This window comes from Primulina huaijiensis, chromosome 5 (assembly GCF_012295235.1).
Source record: "Primulina huaijiensis isolate GDHJ02 chromosome 5, ASM1229523v2, whole genome shotgun sequence".
NCBI lineage: Eukaryota > Viridiplantae > Streptophyta > Magnoliopsida > Lamiales > Gesneriaceae > Primulina > Primulina huaijiensis.
The window spans coordinates 15,614,308-15,632,755 of NC_133310.1; the positions used below are offsets into that span (position 1 = coordinate 15,614,308).

The window sequence follows — 18,448 nt, forward strand, 5'->3', positions numbered from 1 at the left end:
CTACCTATGTCGTTGCTGTATCTAGAGCCTTGGCGGCAGAGCAGGACCAAAGGGATATCGAGAGTGATAGGCAGGGCAAGAGGCCCTATCAGGTACCTCAGCAACAACAACAGCAGCGACCCCAGTTTAAAAGGCCCTTCCAGGGTCAGCAGGGAAAGAGGTCATTTCAGGGACCGCCGAAAGGCAAGGGTCCTATTCCTCAACAGAAGGCTCCTCAGAGACCCGGTGAGTACCTAGTGTGCCCGAAGTGCAACCGCCAGCATCCGGGACAGTGTTTATTTGGATCGGGCAAATGCTTCAAGTGTGGAGCCACTGATCATATGTTGAGGGACTGCCCGCAATGGAGGCAGCCAAACCAGGGGAGAGTGTTCGCCACGCAGGCAGAGGAGGCGAACCCAGACACGACCCTGTTGACTGGTAATTTATTTAACTCAGCACCATATAATTTTTGCAATGCATGTTTCAAATTTGATTTGGGATGATTAGCGTGCTAGTTAGTATGCTTGGTGACTTGTATAGAGATTTTCTACTATGCTTGAGGTTAAGATTAGTATTTTGGGATTTATGTTTTGTGAGTTGGGTTAACAACTCTCAGGAAATATCTTCATAAAGAGTGTAGCCACGAAGGCCTTGATAGATTCCGGGGCCACTCACTCTTTTATTTCGGAGACATTCGCTAATCATTTGGATTTCAAGTCCATTGGGTTAGACGTAAACTATCCAGTGACAATCCCATCAGGGGAAGAGTTATCAGCTACTAGTGTAGTCAGAGACATCGATCTTGAACTACAGGGCCACCTAGTGTATGCCGATTTGATTGTGTTGCCAATGCCAGAATTTGATATCATTTTGGCTAACAAAGAACAGAGTTCTTATTGATTTCCAGAAAAGGTCAGTGTTGGTAAGACCTTTGGGCATGGAGCAGTTTCTCTTTGAGCCAGATAGATGGAGAAGTTTCCCTCGCATAATCTCTTGCATGCAGGCTCGGAGACTTATTCTTAAGAGGTGTCAGGCTTTCTTGGCCAGCGTTATTTCCGCTCCGTACCCACTCCGTCATTATCTGATGTACCATTAGTCAGAGATTTTCCTGTCGTCTTTCCAGATGACATCACAGGCCTTCCACCAGAAAGAGAGGTGGAGTTCGCCATCGACCTTATGCCAGGCACCGTGCCAATCTCGAAGGCACCGTATCGTTTAGCTCCAGCTGAGATGTTAGAGCTCAAGCAGCAGATTCAGGAGCTCTTAGACAAAGAATTCATCCGCCCTAGTTTCTCACCATGGGGCGCACCAGTGCTCTTTGTAAAGAAGAAAGATGGGAGCATGAGGCTGTGTATCGATTACCGAGAACTGAACAAGGTAACGATCAAGAATAAATACCCACTACCAAGGATCGCGGACGTATTCGATTAGTTGCAGGGAGCTACAGTGTTCTCTAAGATAGATCTTCGATCAGGGTATCATCAGCTGAAATTAAAGGATGCAGGTGTTCATAAAACGGCCTTCAGAACCAGATATGGGCATTACGAGTTCTTAGTGATGCCGTTTGGACTGACGAATGCTCCATTTTTATGGATCTCATGAACCGAGTATTTCAGCCCTACCTAGATCAGTTTGTCATAATGTTTATTGATGACATTCTTATTTACTCGAAGAGCCATGAGGAACACAGTCAGCATTTGCGTACAGTTTTGCAGATCTTGCAGAGTCGAAAGTTGTATGCAAAATTCAGTAAGTGTGAATTTTGGTTGGGGAAAATAGCATTTTTAAGTCATGTAATATCTAGCAGTGGTATTGAGGTGGATCCAGCTAAGGTGGTAGCAAATAAAGAATGGATTGAGCCGAAGAATGCGTCAGAGATTCGCAGTTTCCTAGGCTTAGCAGGTTACTACAGGAAATTTATTCAAGGGTTTTCTTCGATTTCAGTGCCACTCACTTCCTTGACTAAGAAGAATGCTAAATTTGTGTGGAGTGATGATTGCCAGAAGAGCTTTGATACTTTGAAACAAGCTCTTATCACAGCGCCAGTGTTAGCCATGCCAGCAGGGCAAGATAATTTTGTGTTGTACACCGATGCTTCTAAGCTCGGTTTGGGCGCAGTATTGATGCAGAATGGTCGGGTTATAGCTTATGCCTCCAGACAGTTAAGAGTTCATGAAAAGAATTATCCGACTCATGATCTCGAGTTAGCTGCCGTGGTCTTTGCGTTGAAGATTTGGAGACATTATTTGTACGACGAGAAATGCCAGATATTCACTGATCACAAGAGTCTCAAGTATTTCTTCACGCAGAAAGAGCTTAACATGAGACAAAGACGGTGGTTGGAGTTGGTAAAAGACTACGATTGTGAAATTAGCTACCATCCAGGGAAAGCTAATGTTGTGGCAGATGCTTTGAGCAGAAAGGTAGCAATTGTAGCACAGCTGTCAGTGCAGAGACCTCTTCAGACAGAGATTCAGAGGTTTGGCTTAGAAGTTTATCCTAAGGGCAGAGCTCCCAAGCTGTCTAATCTGACAGTCCAGTCTTCTTTGCTAGACCGAATCCGTAAAGGACAGTCTTCAGATGAGCAATTACAGAAATGGAGACTGAAGGATGAGACCAAGGGCAGTGTACTTTACACAGTGTCTGATGATATTATGAGATATAGAGGGAGAATGTGGGTGCCTAGTGTTGATTCGATCAGAGAAGATATCTTGACAGAGGCACATACATCTCCGTATTCCATCCATCTAGGAGGTACCAAGATGTACAAGGATTTGCAGATGCTGTATTGGTGGCCAGGTATGAAGCGAGACATCCGTCGATTTGTATCTGAATGTCTCACTTGCCAGCAAGTGAAAGTAGAGCATCAGAGGCCAGCAGGAATGCTTAAGCCGCTCCCTATTCCCGAGTGGAAATGGGAGAATATCACCATGGATTTCGTTGTTGGTTTGCCGAGGTCAGTTAGAGGATCCAATGCCATTTGGGTTATAGTGGATCGACTTACTAAGTCAGCACACTTCTTGCCTGTGAAGACAACTTTCTCCATGACGCAGTATGCGGAGCTCTATATCAGGGAGATAGTTCGTTTGCATGGGATCCCAGTTACGATTGTGTCCGACAGGGACCCGAGATTCACATCGTCCTTCTAGAAGAGATTACATGCAACCATGGGGACGAAATTTTTATTCAGTACTGCATTTCATCCGCAGACAGATGGCCAGTCTGAGCGAGTGATTCAGATTTTAGAAGACTTGCTGCGAGCTTGTGTGATAGATTTCCATGGGAATTGGGAATCGAAGCTACCTCTAGTGGAGTTTACCTACAACAATAGTTTTCAATCCTCTATAGGTATGGCTCCCTACGAGGCATTGTATGGGAGAAAGTGCAGATCGCCGATTCATTGGGATGAAGTCGGTGAGAGATCAGAACTTGGTCCAGAGATTGTTCAGCAGACTGCAGATGTGGTGGTCAAGATCCGAGACAGGATGAAGACCGCACAGAGTCGTCAAAAGAGTTATGCTGATAAGAGGAGGAGGAATCTTGAGTTTGCCGTAGGTGATCACGTTTTTGTGAAGATAGCACCCATGAAGGGTGTTATGAGATTTGGGAAGAGAGGCAAGCTTAGTCCGAGGTTTATTGGACCGTTCGAAATTATTGACAGAGTTGGGACACTAGCTTATCGTGTAGCCCTACCGCCGAATCTGGCTGGAGTGCACAATGTGTTCCACGTCTCGATGCTGAGGAAGTATATAGCAAACTCTTCGCATGTTTTGAGTTTTGAGCCGTTGCATTTGGCTTCGGATCTGTCGTATGAGAAAAGACCTGTCCAAATCCTAGACAGACAGGAGCGGAGACTTCGAAACAAGGTGACCAAGTTGGTCAAAGTCCAGGGGCTGAATCAATCAGTGGAGGAGGTCACTTGGGAAACCGAAGCAGATATGATAAGTCGCTATCCGAAACTGTTTGGTAAGATTTAATTTCGAGAACGAAATTTATTTAAGTTTAAAAGAAAATTTTAAGTTATTGAGTATTTTATTTTATGACAATTAGTATTTTTATTTCCCCTTAATTGTTGTGCAATTTTTGTAAATTTAGGAATATTTTATGTATCAGTTTTCAAGCCTCGAGTAGTCTAAAATTTTATTTGGACTACACCATATAATGATTAATTAGTTTAAACCTAATCAATATATTTAAATTATCCCTAAACTACCCTAAATCAATCCCACTTGCCTCCAATTTCAAGACTTTGGCCAAGTCTTCTCCAGAAGAAAATCCACATGCCCATCAATTCTCCTCCATTTCCCCACATTTATTTCCCTTCTCTCTTCAAGTGTTTTTGAGCTCCATTTCCATCGGTTCTATCACTTTAGAATAGCAAGAAGCTCCAAATTTCTTCCTCGTGTCCGGATCGTCGAGATTTGCGAGATTTCCTACGTTTCAAGACCAAAGGCATGTATATTCTTTCGTTTTATGCATCGATCTCGTCATAGTAGATATTTTGATGTATGTTATGCGTGAAAGTTTGATTGTTATTAGAAAAGTTTGAGCGATTATGCATTGAATCGATTTCTGAAACATTTGGATCTCAAAACATGAGTTTGCTGTCATTTTAAAAACTGCGACTTTTTGGTCGATATTCTGAAAAAACTTTCAACATATAAAACGTAGAAATTTTTGAGACTTTCGATTTGACAGTAAATTCAAAATGTTTGGATAAGAAATGAGTGAGTTATGATTGTTTTTGTGGGACTGCTCAAACCGCAACTTTTATGAAAATGTGTTCTTGAAGTTTTATTGTTGCAGGCTCTCGAGGGAAGGAGTATTCCTTGCTAATGGCCAACCGCCGGATTAGCCAAACTTTAATAAATAGCTCAAGTGAGAGTGACGATTCTGATAGTGACTCTTTACAATCTGATGCCGCCGACTTCTTGGGTGGTTCGGGTTTTTTTTATGACTCCAAGACTCGAGCTGTAGCCTCTTGTGGATCCCCTAGGGGATCTATGCCATTAGAGAGTCCCTTGCTGGGTGATGATCTTGAATGGAACGAACCTTTAGACGGTGACGATAAAGAGGCTCTGTCTGGCCAAGATGTCGGGGGTTTGCGCGAAGTTCTTGGAATACCACCCGAATGTGACATTAAGGTTCCGGGACCTCGAGATGATTGTCATAACCCGCCGTCGGGTTATTTCACCCTTTTCCTTGAATACTTTACTGGTGGACTTATGTTTCCTCCGCAACCTCTATTAGTTGAGTTGGTTAAAAGCCTCGGGATGAGCTTTAGTCAATTGACTCCAAACGCCGTTATAGTTTATTCAGCCTTTTGTCATAAGATGAAGGAAATTAACATGCCTTTGTCCGTAGAATTGTTCCACTCACTTTTCTCGGCGCGTAGAAGCAAACCTGATTCGCACGTTTACTTCCAACCTCGGACCAAATGTAAATTTTTGTCCCGAATTCCGTCTCCTAGAAGTTCTTGGAAGTCTCACTTTTTCTATGTTAAGGACTGTGGGTGGGGTATACCCGTGGTCTGGAGTTCGGGGCTTCGAGTGATTGCGATGAGAGGGACTCACCATGCACTTCAACTCCAATGTCGTGATTTAGGTCTTTTTGAAGAACTTTGTAATCCTAGGAATTTAATTACTGCTGGTATTTTTTGTACTCTATGTTTGTAATTCGTTTTTGCTCTTTTTTAATTTCGCATTATAATTTGTTGTTTATCTCTTATTTATATGACTTTTTCGACAACTGTTTATTTTCAGGTGATAGATTTGACTTGGCCACGATCAGGGCTCGCAAGACCACTTTGGGGAGGCAATCCCCGCTTGCTGGGAATGGTAGAGTACCTGCGGATCGTGCTGCTCATGATTTTCGTGACACTATGCATAGGGGACTCCCACTGGCACGCTCTGAGCATGTCCGTGGTTCGGGCTCTAACTCGCAAAATAAAAGTAACTCTTTGCCATCAAACAAATCTTTGGAGATTAGGCCCTTGAGTGGGGGAGGAGGAGAGGCGAAAAAACGAGGACATGAAGGGGTGGAAAAGAAAATGGATGAGGAAGCACAAAAAAATCCTAAGAGGACTCGTGCGGATGACCAAAGAACAGCTTCCAAGACTCCACGTGTTAAGCATATATATGTTGACGGGGTGAACCATAATGAGAAGGCTGACTCTTTCTGGGATTTGGATGATCCGGAGATAGGATGGAAGAAAGGGCGAAGCATAGTGGGAGACTATGACATGGTCCGTCTGGTTTCGCTGTCTACGGATTCATTTGCTCATTCGCTTGCATGGAATTCATGTCAGGTATTGCGCTTATTATGTTATCATCTTGTATGTTTTGTCTGCTTTTTATCGTTTGGTCTTATCTTCGTAGAGTTTGTCGCTAGCCAGTGCTGCGCGAGTTCGGGAGGAAAAATTGCGCAATTATCAAGATAAGCTGCGAAAAGAGGCTGCTCGGCTCAAAGAAGAGAAGCTTCATCTTAATCAGGAGAAAGAAAAGACCAACGTGGAGCTGATGCAAGTGCAGGGAAAGCTTGCAGACAAGATAAAAGAATTTACGATCCTTGAAGAGAAGTATTCTACTGAAGTGAAGACTGGAGGTCAGTTTCTTGACTCTGAGGCGGGCAATAATCTTTTGAAAAGTACAGAGGAGAAAGGCGTTCAGAATTTCAAAGCATCCTCTACATTTCGAGAGGAGGTACTAGATCGCGCCATGATCATACATGATGAGGTAGTTCTAGACTGTCAAAACCAACTGAGGAAGAAACTTGTGCCTGAAGAGATAGTGATGATGATTGAGCCCAGTGTCTCGGAGGTGGGTGGAGGCTCCATGGTCGATGTCCCTTCGGACAATGCTGAGATGATTGAAGCTTTGGATCTCCTCCCTACTGAGGGGGAAGCATAGCTTTAAGTTGCATTTATTACTACTCCTTAGATTTGTTTATTTTCATTTGTTACTTATCGCAATGTCGTTTATTGTGTTTTCGCACGGATTGGATAGTCGTTTCATTTGAGCACTGAGGTTGCTCAGTTTTCATATTTGATGACTTCATTTATAAATTTGCTTCATACGGTGTGATGTGCGGCAGCTTTGTTTGTGATGACGTAATGCTCATCTTCATGTGTACTTGGGAGGGGATCAATCTCCCAAGATTTTGTCTCAAGGGGAAGTCCTAAACCCCCATCAAGGGTGGTGAGGTATCCCGGGACTTGTTTCATCATTTACCTTTTCCAGAGCCGTCATGTCGGCAGTCCCACGAGGTTGGCCAAACCTCTTTTTTTTTTTTTTTTTTTTTTTTTTTTTGGGAACCCTCGACGACTACATGGGTAGGTGGAGATATAAGCATACGTATTTGGAGTATTTCACATGAAAAAAGTCTTTGCTAACAATGGAGAATAACTGCAATCTTATTGAATATTGTAATGGTGGAGATACATGGATAAAATGATGACACAAGAAACAACAAAACGTAACCTATTATTTTCTTTTTCACCTACGTCCCGTCATGCATAAAACTTCTTCAAATTTGCTACATTCCATGGCCGAGGTAGTACTTTCCCGTTTTGGTGTTGGAGGCGATAAGTTCCCATCTTGATTATCTCTATTACTTTGTAAGGGCCTTCCCACTTTGGGTCAAGTTTTCCGACGGAGCGCAAGACATCAGCTTTTCTCATCACAAGGTCTCCAACTTGGAAGGATCTTGGATTTACTCGGTCATTGTAAACCTTAGCCATGCGTGCCTTATACCTTTCTGCCCGGACGGATGTTTCCTCTCGCAGTTCGTCGATTAAATCCAAGGAGGCTCGAAGGGCCTGGTCGTTCTCAATCTGCTTGTACTGTTTCACCCTCAATGAAGTTTCTCCTATCTCAGCGGGGGCTATAGCTTCAACACCGTAAGCTAGATTGAAAGGCGATTCCCCTGTCGACGTGCGCGGTGTAGTTCGGTACGCCCACAATGCGCTCGGTAATTCTTCCACCCAGTTTCCTTTTGCATTTCCGAGACGGGTCTTCAGATGCTGCAAGATAGTTCGGTTAGTTACCTCTGTTTGCCCATTGGCTTGTGGGTTGCCGACCGACGTAAATAGTTGTTTGATAGAAAGACTCTGACACCACTCTTTTAGTTTTGATCCAGAGAACTGGGCGCCGTTGTCCGAGATCAGTGCTCGGGGAATCCCAAACCTGCATACTACGTTTTTCCACAGAAAACCTATGACGTCTTTCTCCGAGATTTTTGCCAATGGCTCTGCTTCGACCCACTTCGTGAAATAATCTACGGCAACTATGAGAAATTTTCTCTGTCCCGTAGCTGGGGGGGAAAGGTCCCACCAGGTCTATTCCCCACTGGGCAAAAGGTAGGGGGCTTCCAAGTGGTTGTAACAACGTCGCGGGTTGGTGATAGAAATTAGCGTGCTCTTGGCAAGATCGACAACGTCTAACCAATTCCATAGCATCTTTCCTCATGGTGGGCCAAAAGTAACCTTGTCGTAAGGTTTTAGCAGCCAATGCTTTCCCTCCCAAGTGGTTTCCACATATTCCTTCATGGATCTCGCGGAGAACATAGTCTGCCTTGCTCGGGGTAAGACACTTCAAGAAAGGCTGAGAGTAACCTCGTTTATAAAGCTCTCCATCTATAATTGTGAATCGTGCAGCTCTTATCCTTAGCTTATGTGCAGCGACGGGATCTCGAGGGAGATCTTCACGCATTAAATAGTTAACAATCTCTTCTTTCCAGCTTGGTTCTTCTCCTTGTAAGCAAAAGATGTTGCAGCCGGCTTTCTCTGCCTCCTCCTTACTGATTGTCAGGAAAGTTATCGTTCTGTTGTGTATGTTAGTCCAGGAACTGGCTATCTTGGCCAGACGGTCTGCCACTTCATTTTTTGCCCTGGGCACTTGTTTTATCTCGTAGCTCTCCAGTAGAGCGAGTAATTCGTTAACTCGGGTCACGTATTGGTTCATTTTTTCCTCTTTCGCTTCGTAAGTTCCATTGAGTTGGTTAACGACTAGTTGGGAATCACTGTGCACCACCAGACTTCTTGCTCCTGCCCACAGAGCCAACTTAATTCCTGCTACGAGTGCTTCATATTCGGCCTCATTATTTGACGCGGGGAATTGAAATTTAATGGAATACATCAATTTATCACCTTGAGGGCTTTCTAGCAATACCCCGGCTCCACTTCCCTGCAAAGTGGAGGATCCATCGACATGGACCATCCAAGTCGGGACAGAGCTTTCTGCCTCATTAGTGGTCATTTCAACAAGAAAATCTGCGAGAACTTGTGCTTTAATAGCCGGGCGAGGTTTAAACTCAAGTCCGAATTCGCTCAGCTCAACTGCCCACTTAACCATTCGACCCGATGCCTCTGGACTTGATAGCACTTGCTTCAGAGGGTGATTGGTGAGCACCGCCACTTGGTGACATAGCAAATATGGTCGTAATTTTCTTCCGGCAGTGACTAAAGCAAGCGCTAATTTCTCAATGTTTGTATATCGAAGTTCGGCTCCATGTAAGGTCCGACTTATATAATACACAGGTTTATGCTCTCTTTCTTCATTCACCACGAGCACAGCGCTAACCGCTTCAGGTGAGACTGCTAAATAAAGCATCAATGCGTCCCCAAATCGAGGTTTTACTAGGAGTGGCGGTGTGGACAAATACTTCTTTAAGTCTTCAAATGCTTGCTGACATTCTTCCGTCCACTTGAACCCCTTTCCTTGCCTTAGAACTTTGAAGAATGGCAGGCCTTTGTCTGCAGATCTAGAGATGAAACGGTTCAAAGCAGTCATCCTTCCAGTTAATTCTTGTACTCCCTTCACACTCCGCGGGGGAGTCATGCTTAAGATTGCCTTTATCTTTTCGGGGTTTGCCTCTATTCCTCTTTGTGAAACCATGAATCCAAGGAACTTTCCACCTCGTACACCAAAAGAACATTTTTCTGGATTTAGCTTCATGCGATACTTTCGTAATATTTCAAAGCATTCTTCCAAGTCCTCCACATGCTTGATCGCTCGGATACTTTTTACAAGCATGTCGTCTATGTACACCTCCATATTTTTCCCAATCAAGTTTTCAAACATCTTGTTAACCAATCACTGATATGTTGCTCCTGCGTTCTTGAGTCCGAATGGCATTACCTTATAGCAATAGATCCCTAGATCAGTGATGAAACTAGCCTTTTCTTGATCACCTGGGGCTAATCCTATCTGATTGTACCCTTGGTGGGCATCCAGAAAACTGAGCAATTCGCATCCCGCGGTCGAGTCGACCAACAAGTCGATCCGTGGCAAAGGGAATAGATCTTTAGGGCATGCCTTGTTTAAGTCAGTGAAATCTATGCAAAGACGCCATTTCCCTCCGGTTTTTGGAACCAACACAACATTTGCTAACCATTCCGGGTACGAAATAGGCCTGATGTATTTGGCCTTTACGAGCTTTCCTACCTCATCAGCTATATGTTTATTTTTTTCTGGGCCAAAAGATCTCTTTTTCTGCTTAATCGGTTTCATTCGTGGATCCACATTAAGATGATGAAGTGCGTATTCTGGAGGTATCCCTGGTAACGGCTCGTCACCCCAGGCAAATGCATCGACATTGCGCCGCAGAAAAATTGTCAAAGTGTTCTCCACTTCTGTCGGCAGATCTGACCCAATCTTGAGGGTTTTTCTTGGATCACCGGGCACTACTTCGATATGTTTGAGAGCTTCTGTAGCGGTCATCCTTTCTCTGTCATTTGATTCTCCATCCACGAGATGTATTCTATTTTCATTTGAAAGTTGTTCAAGTTTTTGTTTCTTTCCCTTCAGGGAATCTATGTCGGGTCCCTGTCTTCTTCGAGTCTCCCCTGCATTTAGCAAAATAGAAGCATGACATTCTCTTGCGAGTCTGCTATCTCCGACCGCCTCTCCTGGCCCTTCTAGAGTCGGGAATTTTAGTTTCATGTGGTATGTGGATGCAATGGCGCGAAACAGATTGAGGCTTGGACGGCCAAGGATCACGTTGTAAGCCGAGGGGGCTTTCACCACTAAGAATTTCACCATTTTTGTGCTCCGCCGCGGGTACGATCCCAAGGATATGGGTAGAGCGATTTCACCTACTGCTTCAACTATTTCTCCGGAAAAACCGACGAGAGGAGTATTCACTCGCATTAATTGCGCATTACTCAGACCCAACTTTTGGAATGCCTCATGAAAAATTGATATCTGCAGAGCTTCCTGAGTCCACCAATATTTTCTTTACCCAAAAGTTTGAAATCGTGGCGGAAATTATTAAGGCGTCATTGTGTTCCCCCCGAGAGGCTTCCAAGTCCTCTTCTCCAAAAAACACTTCTTCATCTTTCGTCGATATCTCGTTAATCGACTGAGTTACGGTTAAACATGAAAAATTTTGATCACGTCTGGCTGCACGCGCGAGATTTTTCCTTGCATTGTTTGAATCACCACAGGCGGGCCCCCCGGTTATAACAGAGATTATGCCTCCAGTGGGCATGTTCTCTTCTCTCTGCTCGGGTTTTTTGCCCTTCTCGACCCGTTCTCTCTGCTGCTCGCTTGGGCGGTTGTCATCAGGACGCTTGTTGGATCTCTGCTGACTGCGGAAACTATCCACATAGTCACCTAAATATCCCCGTTTTATCAACTTTTCTATCTCGGCCCGAAGGCTGAAACAATCCTCAGTGGAATGACCTTTATCTTTGTGGAACCGGCAGTATTTGTCAGATCTCTGACGCTTAGGATTTTCTTTCATCGGGCGCGGGGGTTGCAGTAAACCTTGCTGCTCTGCTACTACCAGTATGTCTGACAAGCGTGCCTTTAAAGGAGTGTACTGGAGTCTCGGACTTTGGGCCGTTCGTTTTTCCTCCCTCTTTGTCCCTTCCGGTCTCTCTTCTTCCCTTCTTCTTTTTCCTAAGTACCGTGGTTCGATAGCCTCTTCAATGCGTATATGTTTTTCGGCTCTTTCTAACAATTCCTCCAGAGTGTTTGGGGGCTTTCCAGCTATAGATTCCTTGAATTTTCGATGGCGGAGGTTCTGCTGCATTATTCCGGCTAACAGGTCATGGTTAACATGGGGAACTTCATGCACAGCTTGCGTGAACCGTTGTACATATTCTCTCAGGCATTCTCCTTCCTTCTGAATTATAGTAAATAAATAAGCCGCTGTTTTTGGGTATTTCTTGTTGATAGAGAACTGATGGAGAAAACGGTGAGTTAGTTGCTCCAAGCTATCTATGGTTCGTGGAGGGAGCTTGTTGAACCAAGCAAGCGCACGACCGGATAGCGTAGTTCGGAAGATTTTGCAGTATGCGGCCTCACTAATATCGTATAAATCTGCCTTTGCATAGAATTTGTCGAGGTGATCTTGTGGGTCGCCCATTCCCTCGTACTCTGGCAAGTTGGGTATTTTCACTCCCACTGGTACCGACTCGGCTAAGATGGCAGTGGTAAAAGGGCTGTGCCGAGCAGGTAAAACGGCCAATCGGCTGTCTTGTTCATTCAAAGTGTGAGACCCTCGTGCGTAGGTGTGGAGCGAGATACTTTCTCTCCGTGGAGGAAGGCGATGTGTACGGCCATCTGATTCATCTTCCTTGCACGTTTCACCATTGCGCCTTGTCGTCTTGCTGGGGTCATGGGAAGTCGAACGGTCCTTGGGAGTTGTTTCACCAGTGTCAGTACGTGGATGATGTGCGAGTATCTGGGCCACTGCTTCAGCTGCTGCACGAGCGGCTGTCTCTTCCATCATGGCTTTCAGCGCTTCTTGAGTGATGAGCATCTCTGACTGCGAAGGAATAATAGGCGGGTGTCCCTCACCCCTAACGTTGCGAGAGGTGTGCGAACGAGTGTGCATCCTCGAGTGGCGAAGTGACTATGTGTTCCCACAGACGGCGCCAAGCTGATGCAGCTAAAATAAATGGGTCGCGTAGACTGCGGACGCGAGATCTGACTGGTTAGAAAACTGGTCCACTTGGCCGGTAAATGAGCTCACCTGGCTGGTAAACGGGTCCACGTAGATAAGACACAGTTAACTTGCGGGGCGTCACCTGCGTCACAAACACTCGTTAAGTGGGCGTCGGGAGGGTTCCCGACGTAGACACTCCGACGATCAAGTCAGTAAGCAGTTCCAAGAAAACTCAGAGAACTAAAGAACTTTTATAAAAATGAGAGCATACCTTGACTTGTCCGGAAACTCCTCTATTTATAGATTTTTAAGAGCATCTAATGGGCTTGGGCTTGGGCTTCTGCAAGCATAATCCATATTTTCGATTTCAATAATTCTAAACCCAATTGATTTATTAACCCAACAAATAATTAGTCTTATACCCATCAACTACCTTTTACAACGATAAAGTAGTGCCCAATAAGCCAGCCATGTTCTTACGGTGGATGATGATCCTTCGATGACCTGAAAAATCAATTGTATACTAGATCATCGATTTGCTGATACAATATTTTTTATAATTAATTTTATTTCAATTCAAATAAGAATAATATCGTAATTGTAAAATAATCAATAAAAGGTCTTACTATAATTTAAGGCAAAAACTTGTGTGAGACGGTCTCACGGGTCGTATTTTGTGAGACGGACCTCTTATTTGGGTTATCCATGAAAAAATATTACTTTTTATGCTAAGAGTATTATTTTTTTTTGAATATATGTAGGGTTGACCCGTCTCACAAATAAAAATTCGTGAGATCGTCTTACAATAGACCTACACATAATTTAAAATAATTATATTTAAATGTCAGTCGTACCATAATTATAAAAATCAATGAAATATTAAATTGAAATTTGAAATTATGAAATAAAAAGATTAAAAAAATAAGATCATTACATCATTTTTTTGTCTATAAAGATTCTTAATAGTAAAGTAAAAGATATAATGTTTGATGACGCATACAAGGTCGAGATTTGCATAGGAATATAGTTTAAATTCTATTTTTTTTTCTTTTCATTATGTGACAATGGACTACGATAGTATAAATAAGGCCGTACACATAAGATATAACCAAAGAAGAAACCAACGGAAATAAAAATTCGCTTGTTATTTGGTTTTTTCAGTTTCCGATTTGTTTTCGGGTTGAGTTTTTTTGTTTTATAAGATTTTGGTTTTTTCGGTTCAATTCGATTTTTGTAAATAAAAAACTGATAAACTCAAATTGACCGTAGCTTTAGCATAAATTACAATTTATTCCTTATGTTTTAAATATTTAATGATTCCACGTTTTTTGCTCCATATTTGAATTGTCAATTTAATATTTGGTTAAATGATTAAAAGTTTGGTGCTTTTTTAAAGATGCTATTATTATTCACCTTTTGTTTAATTGTTTCTTCACTTTATAATTATATTCTAAGTTGGGATCGGATTAAAATTAAGAAAGTTGTGGATAAACTCTTTTACATCTTTGAGTCGACCTTAACAGTTTTTAAGATATATTCTTGAATGAATAGCTTAACAGAACTACTAAAAAAATAAATAAGTGCGGAAATGGTCTGGCATAACTAGTTATAAAAACATATATAATGACATTGGTAACTAACAAGAAACGACTAGATAAGAACAAATGAAAATATGTGTAATGTGAAGAGACGAGTATTTTATGGATGTTTGGAGATAAATACTCATATGTCAACCTTTCTTTTAACTTATGAAGGATTTCACTAAAAGACTTTGATTGAAACAATTTTTTTTGTAACAATTCACTTCAACTGGGACTATCATTACCTAAGTTGAAACTCTTAGTATATACTTCAACAAGTTCTGGGTGTTTAAGAACTCTCGGTTAATCAAACAACATAATATAACACAATGGTCAACTTGAACGACTTGAGTTGGCTGGAGTAGCACAAAGTGATTCTTTAAGATCTAATATGTTCTAATAAGACTGTGCTAGTTGAGCAGTTTGAAGTATGATATCTTAAGTGTGCACAGAAATATTAAATGAATGCAAATTTGAAAAATGTAAGCTTGTAATAATGATACAATTGAACTAGTTCTTTACTTCGAAATCTGCATATATATAAATATATATATATATATGAAATGTTCTAACGATCGAATTTGTTTTTCAACGATCATTTGTACTGTTACTCGACATTATGGACATGTCTCTTTCAGTCGTCGTACACATCATTAAATGTTAATTTAATTTTCATTATGATTTTACGACTTTAAGCTCCTAGCTTCTGAAAAAATTGATAGATCATAGACGAAATAGACAAATTTCAGTCATTCAGAAGTTGGTAAGATGTTGTATAATCATTCTATATCTAGCAGTTATTGAATGGCTTGACTTGCAAGTACTCTTTTATCATATTTGACCGGTTGTAGTCCGGTTAGAGTTTAACGGTTGAAATATGTGTACTACATTTAATACTTGATCCGGTATGATGACAGATGATCACTTGCAACTAGAGTTTAGATGATCTGCAACTTGAACCTTGATATTTTGTTTGAACATCTTGAGCAGATCCAGTGGGCTAAAAACCTAAAATTATAATCAATAATTGGTTGAATCCTGAAACAGCTCGATAACGTTATTTGTCAATCACAAAAAAACTCAGAGTAATAAAAATATTCTCACATCATGAAATTATATGTTTTTTATTTGATTTTATAAAATATTGTAACATCATGAAATTATATGTTTGTTTTATTAAAATATTTCATAAAAATATTCTAACATCATAAAAATATTCTAACATCTAATTTATTTGATTTTATTTAAATTGTGGTGTATAAATTATCTTGTAAGGATTTTTCAAAGGCAAAATGATGAATTTTGATGTATTTATGATTTTTGATATGTAGCGTATTGTTATATCAATAGTTTGGTATATTTTTTGTGGTTAACAAATAATATTAAGGCAAAACTAATTTAAGATAAATTGATACTGTTAAACAAAACTGATATGATTCTAAATTGAATAAATATATCTAAAGGATTTCATTTTACCAAACATCAGAATCAGTCTACGTTAGATCACTAAACCGATATCCAAATCAAGCAGTCTGAAAAAATTGATCAAACAGTGTACGAGTCAAAACTGATCGTAATAGTGTACGAAGTGTCAGAAAAGCGTTGACATAAACTAAAAACAAGTCAACTTACACTTTTGATTGAATATGTAAGGTCCTGTAATTTAATTCACGTAACATGAATGCATGCAATCTAGGATTTTTATTTAATTATGGGTTTAATTATTTTTATGTATTTTATGCATAATTATTGCATGATAAAATTTATTTCATGAAATTTTAAAAGTTCATGCATTAGGGTTTCTAGATGCATTTCGCGCTCGAACAAGGAACGGAGACCGGGGAATTATCAGGAAAATTATTTTAATTACATTATTAATTTTTATTAATTATTATAAGGTGTTTTAAAGGTATTTATCAAGAAATGAGCTTTGTTGGATATTTTTACCCGCCAGAGCATAATTTTTAAAGGTACGTAAATTTTATCGAATCGGGGGATTTTTTGAGGGTTCGGCTATTATTTTCAAAAAATTTCCAACACGAAATATTTTTTGGGAGTGCGTTTGGATTTAATGGGCCTAATTTAAGCTTATTGAACTTAAATATCTTTTTAAACTTTTAATTAGCAATTTAGGGACACTAGCTAATTGTTATCTATTTAATTATTGATTAAACACCCATTTAACCTAAACTAATCTCCCCACCAGCCGACACCCCCCATTCAGACATCATTCCCTCGGCTTTTCCAGCAGCAACCCCAAGCAAAGTCTCGCCCACTTCACTTTCTTGCAAAAGAAATTCTTCCGGAACTCGTTCTTCGATCTCCTCGCGTCTATAACATCAAAGGCATGCTTTGTATCATTTTTTTTGCGTCATACACGTCTTATATGCTGATGAAGGTGTTCTTGTATTCAAACTTTCGATCCAACCTTGAGTGTGTGAGATTTTCGGTTTTCATGTGATTAATGCATTTGTTGCTTCAACTCTCACGTTTTTCATATTTATGTGCAAGGGGCTGTCAATTTTGTGATGCTAGAGGGCTGTGCAGGCGGTGTATAATGATGCTTAGGTGCTGGAGAGTCGAGTTTGCCAAGCTCGAAGGAAACTTATTCGACCTAGCGTAGGGAAGGGTTTTTGAGGACAAGATCAGGAGGTTTCGGTTTGATAGTTGTGCATGGCTCGACACCAGCCTTGAAGCCGACCCTCTTGGGTCAGTGGAAGGGCTGGGAAGGGGCTGAGCAAATCTGGTCTCGTTCCATAGGCAGATCGAAGGGCTTAAGGAGGGGGCTCGTGTAGCTGTTCTTGGAAGGGGGCCGTCGGGTGTTTGCGTGGGGCGGGCTTCTTGGGCGGTAAGGTAGCTAGGGTTGGTCCAAGAGGGCTTGGTGGGTTCTGTCCTGAGTCCAGCAGTGGGGGTTGGGTGCTTGACCAGTTAGCTCGGAAAATGGGACCAATAGAATTAAGTTTAGTGCCTAGGATTTTTCCAATTGAGGGTTGCTGGATTTTTCAGCCACGGTCCAGGGTCAGTTTCAAAAGTTTAGGGGTCTGGTTTTTGAGTTTTTAGGGTCTTCTAAATGTATAATAAGTGTGGTCAAAAGTTGGGAAAATTTTGGTTAAGTTTCGAGTCAATTAGGGTTAAAACCGGGACCTCGGTCCAATCTTTAAAACGAATCGGTTAAGTTGTAACATGGGCTTGAGTTTACGTCTAAGAATGTTTTTAAATATGTTTTGGGACATTTTAAGAAATTTGGTAAGCTTCGGGTCAATTTTAGAGGTCCATGGGTAAAACGGTAATTTTTGGGTTTTCAGGGGCAAAATGGTCATTTTGCATTCGAGGTGAGATTTTGGTACTGGCAGCGTTCTGAGCACATTTTAGCATGTTTTTAATGTTTATGCATCATGTTTATGATTTTCATGAAATTATGATAAATACGGTGCATGTTTGGTTTTAAGGAAAAGTTCCGTTATATGCATGTTTTTATTAAGTGGTAAATATGATGATATTTTTTGAAGGATGAGAATTGGTTGTGACTGACGATGTATATGTATACGATGACATGAAATATGATGAGCTGAGGCCACGGCTCACTGGACGGGTAGTGTTGTCGCTGATGTCCCCGCCGCCCGGTACTGTGGTCATACGTAGATGGATCCATCGATAGAGCTGATAAGATAGAGTTGATACGAAAGTCACAACTAACGAACTGAATTCAATTAAATGAAAATGTATACGTATATGATGACATGAGATGACATGCTTTGACACGTTTATCATATGCTTTTTAATTCATGAAAGATATGTTGAGTATGATATTTTTCACTGCTGTGTGTCATGTATATGTATTTGTTATTACTGGTACAGGTGTGTTGAGTGTTTAGACTCACTAGACGTGTGTGATGCAGGTGAGCTTAATGATGAGGAGACTGGAGGTGCCGAACTCTGAGTAGCCAGACCTGGTGCGGTAACACGACCCCAGGACCGCATGTTTTTCGCATTTTGAT

The 18,448-nt window shown here is 41.5% G+C and overlaps 3 protein-coding genes across 3 annotated transcripts; 1 reads left to right on the forward strand and 2 right to left on the reverse strand.

The window, feature by feature from the left end:
* The first annotated feature begins 4,809 nt into the window (after positions 1 to 4,809).
* Positions 4,810 to 7,028, forward strand: LOC140977805 (uncharacterized). The gene is made up of 3 exons (XM_073442542.1): positions 4,810 to 5,628; positions 5,742 to 6,286; positions 6,357 to 7,028. Exons 1-3 carry the CDS (start codon positions 4,815 to 4,817, stop codon positions 6,885 to 6,887), a joined length of 1,890 nt encoding a protein of 629 aa, XP_073298643.1. The 5' UTR covers positions 4,810 to 4,814; the 3' UTR covers positions 6,888 to 7,028.
* A 3,042-nt stretch (positions 7,029 to 10,070) lies between these two features.
* LOC140976678 (uncharacterized) lies at positions 10,071 to 11,126 on the reverse strand. Its single transcript, XM_073440931.1, has one exon. It carries the CDS (start codon positions 11,124 to 11,126, stop codon positions 10,071 to 10,073), a length of 1,056 nt encoding a protein of 351 aa, XP_073297032.1.
* A 37-nt stretch (positions 11,127 to 11,163) lies between these two features.
* On the reverse strand, positions 11,164 to 12,819 carry LOC140977671 (uncharacterized). The gene has a single exon (XM_073442416.1). The coding sequence runs from the start codon at positions 12,817 to 12,819 to the stop codon at positions 11,164 to 11,166; it is 1,656 nt and encodes a 551-aa protein (XP_073298517.1).
* Positions 12,820 to 18,448: the final 5,629 nt, after the last annotated feature.

Bases quoted from the DNA above. Each gene is read 5' to 3' on its own strand.
- LOC140977805 (XM_073442542.1), top strand. From the start codon at position 4,815: ATGGCCAACCGCCGGATTAGCCAAACTTTAATAAATAGCTCAAGTGAG. The intron at 5,629-5,741 runs GTATTTTTTGTA...GTTTATTTTCAG, and splicing joins TAGGAATTTAATTACTGCTG to GTGATAGATTTGACTTGGCC. The intron at 6,287-6,356 runs GTATTGCGCTTA...TTATCTTCGTAG, and splicing joins TTGCATGGAATTCATGTCAG to AGTTTGTCGCTAGCCAGTGC.
- LOC140976678 (XM_073440931.1), bottom strand. From the start codon at position 11,126: ATGCGAGTGAATACTCCTCTCGTCGGTTTTTCCGGAGAAATAGTTGAA.
- LOC140977671 (XM_073442416.1), bottom strand. From the start codon at position 12,819: ATGCACACTCGTTCGCACACCTCTCGCAACGTTAGGGGTGAGGGACAC.